Source organism: Neomonachus schauinslandi, chromosome 7 (genome assembly GCF_002201575.2).
Source record: "Neomonachus schauinslandi chromosome 7, ASM220157v2, whole genome shotgun sequence".
NCBI lineage: Eukaryota > Metazoa > Chordata > Mammalia > Carnivora > Phocidae > Neomonachus > Neomonachus schauinslandi.
This window is the reverse complement of record NC_058409.1, coordinates 43,602,438-43,615,718: the sequence shown is the minus strand read 5'-3', so window position 1 is coordinate 43,615,718 and position 13,281 is coordinate 43,602,438. Positions and strand designations below refer to the sequence as shown.

Sequence of the window (13,281 nt, the reverse complement as noted above, 5' to 3'; positions counted from 1 at the left end):
TTAGAGAAGGTACCAAGATACACAAGTCATAGTTTCAGCCCTAATGGAGTTTACAATCAACTAAAAATAAGCTACACAACGAACACAGGATTGCTGAGTAGGTCTGCTTGTTTGTTTGGAATCTCTAAGAGACCTGAATGGACTGATATATAAGATGGCTGGGACACAGAGGCATTTCGAGGCTAAGTTAAGCAGGAGTAGCAGGCATGAATGGAATTTATGGTGTTGGTTTTATTAGAACCACACTCAAACAAATTGAAATGTCTGATCAAAGAACAACAACAACACAGAAGTGCACACTTGGGTGAACTACAGGAGGTGCATGTGTGCGGCATGACACGAGTGCCTCGTGCGTCTCTGTATAAGTATCACCACCAAAGTCATAGAATCAGAGGTGGAAGAGATCTTACATGCCATGTGTCAACTGCACCTGACACATGGATAGATCCCTTTTACTTCTGTGACTGAAATGGTATTTCTGGGCACATGACACTGAACTCAGGGAGGAGTCTAGCCTACATTTGGGATTGGCCCAAGCTCTAGGAGTGAAAGGGCCACTGCAATGACCACCCCCTCCCCACCACCGCTGTTCCGAGTCTGGACCAATGCCAGCTTTCTCTCAGTCTGTCCTCCTTTGCAGTAATGTGCCCAGTACAGCCTAGCTCATGGGGGCGAGGAGAGTGGGGTGTCACGAAACCAAAGTGCCCAAGAGAGAAAGGAGAAGAAATACATGCCAGAAAGTTAGAGGAAAGTAAGATAACCTCCAACTCTGATATCATTCATCCCCCAACTGGTTTCTTCTCTCATGAGTATTTCTGGATACCCTAAACATGAGGTAAACTCAGTTATATTGTAGTATTATTATTATACATGTATACCTTATTAAAATTCTCCCAATGCTGTTAGAGAAGATCATGACCATTTTAAATGAGAAAAAATGAATTTCACCCAAGGTCACTCAGATAATACATAGTAGAGACAATACTGGACTCAAGGCTTTCAGATTTTAAGTTCAATGTTCTGTCCCTACACCATGATTTACCAATCTATATAATACATCTCTTTTAATAGGAAACATAAAGGACCAGAAAAGGCTGAGTTAACTAGGAGGGTGGACTAGCACTTGGAAATCAGTAAATTTCTAGAAAAGTACTTAGCAAAGACACCAGCATCTTTTTTAAGAATGTGGAAGCTGGGAAGTTTCATTAGAATGTAAAACCAAAAGCAAACAATTTTGCTGGAAACAAAAATGCAGAACTACAACCAGCAATCTCCTTGGAGGGCCATTAACATCAACTATCTTACAGCCACTATTTACCATACAGTAGTTAGTTTTATAATCTAATCAAAATTATGTGGGGGAAATTTTATGAAAACACAAAGAAATGCAAAAAAAGTCTACTGAAAAGGACTTAACTATTACAGTAACTAAGGCTATATTTCAACTACCTTTGCTGAATCTCTGACCTTGGATGTCATTAACCCATTCTCCTCGGTTTCTTCCCCTCGAACCTACTACAATTATAAATTTGCAATACCAAGCTGATAAGGAAATTGTTAGGAATAATGTGCCTGAAATTGTCTTGAAAAAGCTTTTAATTCCTCAGGATAAAATTCTTGTAAAAATGACATATTTCAAAATACAGTGACCCTACAGTGCCAACCCCCTATGCAATCGAAAATCCACATATAACTTTTGACTGCCCAAAAACCTAACTACTAATCGCCTACTGTTGACTAGAAGCCTTACCAATAATGTCAACAGTATCAACATGTAAATTTTATATATGTATTTTATACTGTACCCTTACCATAAAGTAAGCCAGAGAAAAGAAAATGTTAAGAAAATTTTTAACAGAAAATACATTTACAGTATGATACATATATTTATTGAAAAAAAACCAGGTATAAGTGGACCTGTGCAGTTCAAATCCGTGTTGTTCAAGGGTCAACTGTAAAAAGGAAAAGCAACCAACAGAATTTTAAGAAGTATTAGGATATGTTCACAAGTAAAACGAATAACCAACTGTTACCAATGTAGTTTCTAATTACTTACAAATTATGATTTTCTTCTAAAAAGGCCTTAGATAAGATTAACTTCTTTGGCTTTAAGATACCGATTAAGATAACTGAATCTAAATCCTAGCCTGACTCTATTTATCTAGCCAAGTAAAAGTGATACTTCTCCTTAAGATAAAACTTAACTTTTACCAATCTTTGTGTTCAAGACATCTTTCTTCTCAAAGAAAAAACACACCCAAAAAGACCATACAAAAATGTACTGCTTTAACAGTTTGGAGAATACTTTGGGGGTGTTTGGAGGCAGGTGAGATCATATGGTCAAATAATTGAAGAATATTTCTTAATCCCACCCTCTAGTAAGTCATCAATCTAAGAATTAAAATAAGACCCTCCAAGGAGCAGACTCCCCATTTTGTCACTTAAGGTCATGGCCTGCTTCCTACCTCTCTTCTTTTTACCACTTGTCACACTATGATGGAAGGCAGGAAGGCGGCTCATGTAACTGGCCCATTTCCAGGCTAGGAGCAAATCTCATGATAAATTAAGTGAAGAGGAAGCTGGCGGGATAAACTGCTCAAGTTCACTGCTCTCGTGAAGCCGCTCTCATACAAAAGTTATTTGAAAATCACATTAAGCCTAAAGCTAACCTGTATTCTGTCCTTGCTATTTCCTTAGATAACTTTTTCTTCTAATTTTAGAAAATCTGAAAGAAATACAATGTCACATGAACACTTTCTCGCATCCAACTTCAGATTACATTGATTCATTAGTGTTACTATTTCAATATGGAAGTGAATTTTCGAAGCTGTTAGACAAGAAATTCTGGGGGCTGCTGTTCTTCAAAACAAGGAAGACACATGCAGAACAAACAACTGATTGTTGATGTGGACCTCTGGTTAAACTAAAACTCAGAGACTAATGTAACCCTAATGGATTATAAAAATTCAGAGAAAAAAAAAAAAGAAAGAGAACACATAAAAGTTTGAAGAAATGGTGTATCCTATTCTTCTACCTCCACTGAACAATTTAATAAGAAGCCACAGATAGGCTCCTGAGAAATCTCTGAGATGACTGTGAACTGGGCTGAATTTTCACAAAGCAACAACATTGAGCCAGGTGATAGGACAAAGCAGAAGACTACTTGAAAAAGTCCTTGAGTGCATGTGCTTTTGGTGGGTCAAAGGTACTTCTGTGCCACAGTTGTTTACAACACTGTTATTTAACAATGGCAGACTGTACCAAGTAAAATGCTTAACACACTTTAATAAAGCTGAGTACTAGAAGAAATATGGCTATATGGATGTTCCTCTGACATAAAAACCATTTTAAAAGTATCTTACGGCACCAGGAGACTTATAAAAGAATGTTCGCAGTAGCTTTATTCAAAACAAGATCCATAAACAGTGGAATGGACAAACAGTGATGTTCTCATAGCTAAAATATTCTAGAGGTGTGCTGTCCATTAAGGTAGCCCCGGCTATTAAGCACTTGCACTGTGATGATGCTGTGGTTTGAGATATACTGTAAGTATAAAACAGCAGATTTCAAAGACTTACTATGAAAAAAAAGAGTATTACGTCAATTCTTTGTTGAATTTATATTTATGAATATTGAGATAAATAAAACATTATTAAAATTAATTTACTTGTTTCTTTTTAAATAGGCTACTAGAATATTTTAAACTATACATGTGGCTCACATTATGTTTCTTTTGGACAGTGCTGCTCTAGAACAATGAAAGTGAATGAACTACAGGTACATGAAACAATAGGCATAAATCTTACAAACATGACTTGAATGAAAGTCAAGTAAAACTAAAACTAGTGTTTAATGATGTCAACAACAAAACACAAACCACCATGGGAGTGATTATCATAAAAACCAGGCAGTGGTTACCACAGGGAAGAGAGAGGAACTTGTGACAGAGAGGGGACATAGGGAACTCTCTCAAGTGCTGAGAATAGTTTATTTCTGGGAGATGGGTGTTGGTTCACTTTATTAATCTACACGTTCATATTTTATGCACTTTTCTATATGTTTTATCTCACAATTTTAAAAGTTTTCAAGAAATAACCTTAAACTTGCTTTCCTTAAACATTTATATTCACCAAAGTAATAAATGACTTTGAAGAAAACTAAAAGAATAGAGTTGAGTGACTGGCCCTATATCTCATCGATATAACCAAAGAAATGTAAAAATGTTAGGCCCAAGAGCTGCTTAGTCAAGATTGTGTTACATTCTTTAATATATTTTTAAATATTTTTAAAATTATGTCTAAATGTTTTTAAAGCACAGCAACCTATAATTTAACCATATTATTTATCTTGTGTTAACAAACCCCGTGAAATAGGTGGTGGGTGTATTTCTGACAAGTTGCACATATATTCTTGTAAGTCAACATATTTGCAATGCACAAAATAAGTAGCTGATAAATGTGTTTACAAATAAATGAGATAATGTTCCGTGTATAAAAATCCAAAAGAGGGCGCCTGGGTGGCTCAGTCGTTAAGCGTCTGCCTTTGGCTCAGGTCATGATCCCAGGATCCTGGGATCAAGTCCCACATCGGGCTCCCTGCTCGGTGGGAAGCCTGCTTCTCCCTCTCCCACTCCCCCCCTGCTTGTGTTCCTGCTCTCGCTATCTCGCTCTCTCTGTCAAATAAATAAATAAAAATCTAAAAAAAAAAAAAAAAAAAATATTAAAAATCCAAAAGAAACCATTTTTGAGATTTCTTATACACAATGATAGTCATCTCCTAAATTCTCTCTGAACAAGTTGTAATATTTTTCTAAGAATAATTTATTTTCTTACTATGAGGCATCCTGTCAGAAATGTCCTGCTTTGGGAGTGCCTGGGTGGCTCAGTTAGTTAGTTAAGTGTCCGATTCTTGATTTCAGCTCAGGTCATGATATCAGGGTTGTGAGATTGAGCCCCATGTCAGGCTCTGTGCTGGGTGTGGAGTCTGCTTAAGATTCTTTCCCTCGGGGCACCTGGGTGGCTCAGTCGTTAAGCGTCTGCCTTCGGCTCAGGTCATGATCCCAGGGTCCTGGGATCGAGCCCCACATCGGGCTCCCTGCTCAGCGGGAGGCCTGCTTCTCCCTCTCCCACTCCCTCTGCTTGTGTTCCCTCTCTCGCTGTGTCTCTCTCTGTCAAATAAATAAAATCTTTAAAAAAAAAAAAAAAAAAAAAGATTCTTTCCCTCTACTTCTGTCCGGCCCTCTCTCTCTCTCTGTCTCTCCCCCTCTCTAAAAAAGGAAGGAAGCAAGGAAAGAAGGGAGAAGAAAGAGAGCGAGAGAGTGAGAGAGGAAGGAAGGAAGGAAGGAAGGGCGGGGAGGGAGGAAGGGAAGAAGGGAGGAAAAGAAAGAAATGCCCTGCTTTGGAAAATAAATTTTAAAAGAAAATGAAAAAAAAATTCAGAGTATGAGCAAGTCAGTTAACTGATAAAAGCTGACAAAGGTGAATTAAATGACTAAGTACGTGTTTTCTATAACTAGTATCTAATATTTGATGAAATTTTCCCAAATGAAAAAGTGTAAGAGACAAGCTTTAATAAATGACAAGTTTTTCTGAGCACAAAAGGCTTGGTATCTAGTAGAATACACAAAACACTTCAAAAGAAATGTTTTAGGATGCAAAACTAAACTTAAAAATCTCAGTATGTCAACTATACTTCAGTAATAAAAATAATTTAAATAAAAATAATTTAAAAATCTCTCTTGGCTACTTAAGAGCAATGCTGATGACCTAAATTCACATTTAATTCATTTTTATGCAGAAGAACTGAATTTATAAATGAAAAAGAGTAAGAGAAGAAATCTACAGAATGAATGCCTCTAACTCACCGTGAACTTGGTTGATTTCTGAATTCTGGGAAAGAATTTCATCTGCTAATTTCTGAGCAGTTGGCAAAACTTCTGTGTGGTGCACTGTGATCAAATACTGTACAAACTTCTGTAGTTGGTCTCTATTCATTTGAAAGAGAGTCTCTGAAATGGGAAGATGCAGTTTGACCTGATCTGGCTTGCGGATGCGGTATAAAGACAGTGCCACAACATGAGCACAATAAAATATGTCCTTGTTTCCACAGCTGCAGGTCACTGAGGTAATCTTGCAACGATCAAAGCTGATGGCCACGTTGCAAACAGTTTCTGGCTCCGATTGTATTGCAGGTTCTGTCACTGTGCCACTCAAGTGGAAACCTGTGTGAGAGAAAGGGAAGAGAGAGTTTAGCTGCTGCCTTCAGATGCTATGAGCTATTTCTAATTCTTTGAAATGTGTAGTACTTGACAGCTGCAAGAATAAAATATGACAGTTTTTATTTTCAAGTAAAAACATTCAGGCCACTCAAACATCCTCTGCACCTCCCCCTCTCTACGTCTTACAGGTAAAAAAAGAAATGGTATTCAACAGACATGCTGAAGTATTTCACGTAGCCATACAAAACCACTTATGGCAATATGCTGCCATCACACCGACAGGAAGTTGTTAGATCACAGCACTCATAAGCCTCAATTACTCTGAATCTGTGGTATACCTAACAAAAATCAGTGGTTTTCTTCCTTTTCTTTTTTAAACTTTTCAAAGTAGAGTAGGCCAGCTTGGTTTTCTGCTCAACAAACTCCCCCCTTCCCTCCACCTTTACTCCAGGTGGCCACTAGCATCCTCCAACCAACAATGCAACTCTGGGGTGGGCCTTTCACACACATTGACCAGATAAATTTTTTTACTGAATAATCCTTTATGTAACATGCATGACATATGCCCCAATACAGCAAGGTCCACTAGCAATGTCTACTGATGAAACTGCAAAGCCCACCGGATCTCATACCACAGTCTAAGTAGCTCACAATGAGCTGATACAGATGTAAGGTTGTTAAATAAACTTACACACACACAAACACACGAGAACACAAAATCGCCAAGTGGAAAGGGGCCTTACAACTTAAACTTGGAACTACACACAAATCTTCCACACCCTCCCTAACCAATAGGCCATGGGGCCACTGCTTATAATGGTCCAGACATGAGACATGCACCCCACACATGCAACAATTCCCCCAACCCTTAGACAGCCATAGGAAGAGCTCACAGCCTTCGGAAAATTGCCTCCCACCACACTGCCATCAGTCAGTCCTGGCCTGTATGGCCAGGGGACAAAACCTCCTCCCTACGTCTCTATAAATATGTGGAAAGCTAATCCTAATTTTTTTTTTGGGTGGGGGGCACATCCACTCAGTTCCACCTTCTTTCTCTGAGAGCCAAATTCAGGGGTAAGGGCTAAACCTTCAGGAGATCACTTTGGGAACCTCCTGCACACTGATCTACCTCAAGATTTTGGGTACCTGACAGAAACCCAAGCTCCAGAATGAAGCCTCTGGCTCTCTTTCAGCTTTCCACTATCTGTGCTACTTGAATAAAGTTCATTGAGCAGGACACTGTCTTCATTCACAAAGACAAAGATCTTTACCATGTGGGAAATCTGGGAGGGATGGCAGACATAGGACATGAGAATGACAGCCAAATGATGCCTAAAATTCACATGTAGGGCACTTGAACCCTAGTTACTGTCTTCCCCAAGGGATGATAATCAGGCCAGAGAGTTGGAAGAAATACTACTCACTACTCAAAAGAAATCTTTCAGAGTAATACAACTTCATCCTAATAATTCATATTTATTAACATAGTGGAAAGAGAAATGTGTGGTAATAATTTTTACCAAATTAATCAATTTAAAAAGAACAATCTCTAAAGTTACTATTAAACTTCATGATAAGAAATTTAGAGAATTGTAATATGATAACCTTTGTTTTTCTTACAAAGAGATTATCTCTGTTTCAGAATGAATATCCCAGTCTCCCTTATCTCTTTGAGTCACGAAGTTTTTTGAATATGACAATTAAAGATACATAGTGATGTAAAATCGTATTTTAAAAAATTTTTAACGTATTTTCCCATGAGGAAAAAGTCACAGAAGAAGTAAACACCCAAGAAAATTTCAAAAGTGAAGAATAATAAGGGCAAACTTACATTATATACCAGATGTACTATAAGCATACAGTAATTTAAAATCCACAGGACAGGCACAGATTAAGATAGAAAAAAAAAAAAAAACAATGGATCATAAGACAATTCAGAAAGTTCTCAAGTATATTCTGTACGTTTAGTGCAAGGGATCGCAACATTTTCCACCTATCACATACATATATGTGTACAAAGAAACCAGTTATCGCTGTGGGGAAAGATTTATCATAAATTGACCATTTATAAAATTGATCCTTCCCAGCTTAACACTACTCTATCTCTCCTAGTCCACCAAAGTCACCATCTTTGTCTCTCCATGAAAGTGGTATTAGAGAACTTCACCAATCACAGGCAAAGCCAAGACAATTGACGATCCAAGAGTTGAACTAGTTAGTATTTAGTCTATAAGGGTATAACATAACGCATACTTCAAAACAGACTGATTTAACTACCAAAGAAGAAGCCCTTAAGAAAAGTGATGAATCCCTCAAATAGTTTCACAGAAAACCATTTCAGCTGTGTAAGTCAGAAAGAAGTAAAGTAAATTAAATGCTGCTACCATGAAATTATGCCAAAGGTAAAACTCATTATTCAATTCCATTACAAGTATTCACTATTCTCATACAGTCTTTTAAAAAGCAAACTATAAAATATTGTGACTTCCAAAACAATTTAATTCAAGAGATACGTGAGAGCACACGAACATATACATGTCTCACAGAGTAACACTTCATTAATCTGATATCATCAAAGATTAAGACATTTCATGAATGTTCATTTTCAAAACAATTCTAGATTATCTTTCAAGTACCCGAACTCCTTTAAAAATTCCAACCATTTTTCTTAGAAAGATTTCTAAATGTTGTTAAGTTCTACCCTGCCACCCTAATCAGCTGACCATCTGGTGTTACCAAATGAGGGGGGGGCAACACTTCCTATAACAGGCAACTGCAGGTGACAGTATTTTTTAAGCGGGTTTTTTGTTACTTTTCTCCACTATCAGCCATCACAAGGTCTCCTCTCTTATACAGCTAGTCTTTTTCATAGAAAATTCTTTGCCCTCAGGCCAGCTGCGCCTCTAATTTGACTAGTTTTGTGGCAGCTATTCAATACTCTGAGGCTTATTTGTTTGGGGGTTCCCCCACCTTACTTTTAGGTTGGGATGGCTGATGTTGCTAGAGGTGACTGGCTTTATTTGAAATACAGGAAAATTACAACACACATATAAGTGAGAACTGGTATATTACTTTATAAGACTATGCAATACTGAGTCAGTATGCAGGAACTCCAGCAGGTCTCACTTCAGTCTTGTGAGAAACCTTCTTTGAAATTCCAGCTCACCCTCAGTTGGTTCTGAATCATGCCAGAGCACTTGCAAAAGAAACAAGGAGAATATTCCACCCTCAACAATCCCTAGACAGCTACATAAGCCATCCTTTCTCCAGCCCTTACTCCCTACCCACAGCTGGTCTTGTCTCTTAGGGAGTGGGCGACCTGAAACAAAATAATGCTCCTAAGAATGGATTTTACCTTTCTGGAGTTCTAACAAACCCTGATGACACACTGTTTTAGAATTGCAAATACAAAATCCCTTTCTGGTATAGTTAACTGTTCTATATGACAGAACTGAGGACAAAGAAAGGGGCAATTCTGCACTCCATAGTAAAACACGGGCAATTAATTTTCAAAGAACTAAAACTGAAAAAAATTACATAAACCTTTTTTTCTTTGACTTTACAAAATACAATCTGTCAAAGACAGTTAATCCCATAAAAGCAAACCTCACAGGGCAGATTGTTTCATCACCATCATGTTTTATCAGTGAGCCCAATAAAATGCTGGTATTCACATTCTCAATCTGCAGACCTGAAGAAAAACAAAGCCCAAACCAAGGCACAGCATTGTGGAAGCTCTGGCAGTAGAGACATTTTGATTCCTATCAGGCTCTCTCATTTAAACGCTGTGTGATCTGGACATGTTATTTAACCTCTCTGAGTCTTGCTCTATTCGTTTGTGAAATGGGGCTAGAAACACCTCCTCGGGGTGTTTTGGGGATTTAAATGAAATAACATATGTAAATCACCTGGCACATAGTAAAAGTGCTCGTTAAATTTTTTTTTTTAATTTTTTTATTGTTATGTTAATCCCCATACATTACATCATTAGTTTTAGATGTAGTGTTCCATGATTCACTCTTTCATAACACCCAGTGCTCCATGCAGAACGTGCCCTCCTCAAAACACATCACCAGGCTAACCCATCCTCCCACCCCCCTCCCCTCTAGAACCCTCAGTTTGGTTTTCAGAGTCCACCGTCTCTCATGGTTCGCCTACCCCTCAGATTCCCCCCCTTCATTCTTCCCCTCCTGCTACATTCTTCTTTTTTTTTTTCTTTCTTAACATATATTGCATTATTTGTTTCAGAGGTACAGATCTGAGATTCAACAGTCTTGCACAATTCACAGCGCTTACCAGAGCACATACTCTCCCCAGTGTCCATCACCCAGTCACCCCATCCCTCCCACCCCACTCCCCACTCCAGCAACCCTCAGTTTGTTTCCTGAGATCAAGAATTCCTCGTATCAGTGAGGTCATATGATACATGTCTTTCTCTGATTGACTTATTTCGCTCAGCATAATACCCTCCAGTTCCATCCACGTCGTTGCAAATGGCAAGATCTCATTCCTTTTGATGGCTGCATAATATTCCATGGTATATATATACCACATCTTCTTTATCCATTCATCTGTCGATGGACATCTTGGCTCTTTCCATAGTTTGGCTATTGTGGACATTGCTGCTATAAACATCGGGGTGCACGTACCCTTTCGGATCTTTACTTTTGTATCTTTAGGGTAAATACCCAGTAGTGCAATTGCTGGATCATATGGTAGCTCTATTCTCAACTTTTTGAGGAACCTCCATACTGTTTTCCAGAGTGGCTGCACCAGCTTCCATTCCCACCAACAGTATAGGAGGGTTCCCCTTTGTCCGCATCCCCGCCAACATCTGTCGTTTCCTGACTTGTTAATTTTAGCCATTCTGACTGGTGTGGTGAGGTGGTATCTCATTGAGGTTTTGATTTGAATTTCCCTGATGCCAAGCGATGTTGAGCACTTTTTCATGTGTCTGTTGGCCATTTGGATGTCTTCTTTGGAAAAATGTCTGTTCATGTCTTCTGCCCATTTCTTGATTGGATTCTCTGTTCTTTGGGTGTTGAGTTTGATGAGTTCTTTATAGATTTTGGATACTAGCCCTTTATCTGATATGTCATTTGCAAATATCTTCTCCCATTCTGTCGGCTGTCTTTTGGTTTTGTTGACTGTTTCCTTTGCTTTGCAAAAGCTTTTTATCTTGATGAAGTCCCAATAGTTCATTTTTGCCCTTGCTTCCCTTGCCTTTGGCGATGTTTCTAGGAAGAAGTTGCTGCGGCTGAGATCGAAGAGGTTGCTGCCTGTGTTCTCCTTTAGGATTTTGATGGACTCCTGTCTCACATTGAGGTCTTTCAACCATTTTGAGTCTATTTTTGTGTGGTGTAAGGAAATGGTCCAGTTTCATTCTTCTGCATGTGGCTGTCCAATTTTCCCAACACCATTTGTTGAAGAGACTGTCTTTTTTCCACTGGACATTCTTTCCTGCTTTGTCAAAGATGAGTTGACCATAGAGTTGAGGGTCCATTTCTGGGCTCTCTATTCTGTTCCATTGATCTATGTGCCTGTTTTTGTGCCAGTACCATACTGTCTTGATGATGACAGCTTTGTAATAGAGCTGGAAGTCCGAAATTGTGATGCAGCCAGCTTTGCTTTTCTTTTTCAACATTCCTCTGGCTATGCGGGGTCTTTTCCCGTTCCATACAAATTTTAGGATTATTTGTTCCATTTCTTTGAAAAAAGTGGATGGTATTTTGATGGGGATTGCATTGAATGTGTAGATTGCTCTAGGTAGCATTGACATCTTCACAATATTTGGTCTTCCAATCCATGAGCATGGAACGTTTTTCCATTTCTTTGTGTCTTCCTCAATTTCTTTCATGAGTATTTTATAGTTTTCTGAGTACAGATCCTTTGTCTCTTTGGTTAGATTTATTCCTAGGTATCTTATGGTTTTGGGTGCAACTGTAAATGGGATCGACTCCTTAATTTCTCTTTCTTCTGTCTTGTTGTTGGTGTATAGGAATGCCACTGACTTCTGTGCATTCATTTTATATCCTGCCACTTTACTGAATTTCTGTATGAGTTCTAGCAGTTTTGGGGTGGAGTCTTTGGGGTTTTCCACATAAAGTATCATATCATCTGCAAAGAGTGAGAGTTTGACTTCTTCCTTGCCGATTTGGATGCCTTTTATTTCTTTTTGTTGTCTGATTGCTGTGGCTAGGACTTCTAGTACTATGTTGAATAGCACTGGTGATAGTGGACATCCCTGCCGCATTCCTGACCTTAGGGGGAAAGCTCTCAGTTTTTCCCCATTGAGAATGATATTCGCTGTAGGTTTTTCACAGATGGCTTTTATGATAATTGAGGTATGTACCCTCTCTGCCTATACTCTGAAGAGTTTTGATCAAGAAAGGATGCTGTACTTTGTCAAATGCTTTTTCTGCATCTATTGAGAGGATATGATTCTTGTTCTTTCTTTTGTTAATGTATTATATCACACTGATTGATTTGCGGATGTTGAACCAACCTTGCAGCCCAGGGATAAATCCCACTTGGTCGTGGTGAATAATCCTTTGAATGTACTGTTGGATCCTATTGGCTAGTATTTTGGTGAGAATTTTTGCATCCATGTTCATCAGGGATATTGGTCTGTAATTCTCCTTTTGTGATTGGGTCTTTGTCTGGTTTTGGGATCGAGGTAATGCTGGCCTCATAAAATGAGTTTGGAAGTTTTCCTTCCATTTCTATTTTTTGGAACAGTTTCAGAAGAATAGGTATTAATTCTTCTTGAAATGTTTGGTAGAATTCCCCTGGGAAGCCATCTGGCCCTGGGCTTTTGTTTTTTGGGAGATTTTTGATGACTGCTTCAATTTCCTTAGTGGTTACAGGTCTGTTCAGGTTTTCTATTTCTTCCTGGTTCAGTTTCGGTAGTTGATACATCTCTAGGAATGCATCCATTTCTTCCAGGTTATCTAATTTGCTGGCATAGAGTTGCTCATAATATGTTCTTAGAATTGTTTGTATTTCTTTGGTGTTGGTTGTGATCTCTCCTCTTTCATTCATGATTTTGTTGATTTGGGTCATTT

At 38.5% G+C, this 13,281-nt stretch overlaps 1 protein-coding gene across 1 annotated transcript in view; it reads right to left on the bottom strand.

Annotated features, from left to right (window-relative positions):
* The window catches only part of ZSWIM6 (zinc finger SWIM-type containing 6), a 197,643-nt gene that overhangs the window by 62,774 nt on the left and 121,588 nt on the right, over positions 1 to 13,281 (bottom strand). Inside the window, exon 3 of the mRNA XM_044916658.1 lies at positions 5,864 to 6,220. Coding sequence (XP_044772593.1) covers positions 5,864 to 6,220 — 357 coding nt within the window. The remainder of the gene's footprint in view (positions 1 to 5,863; positions 6,221 to 13,281) is intronic.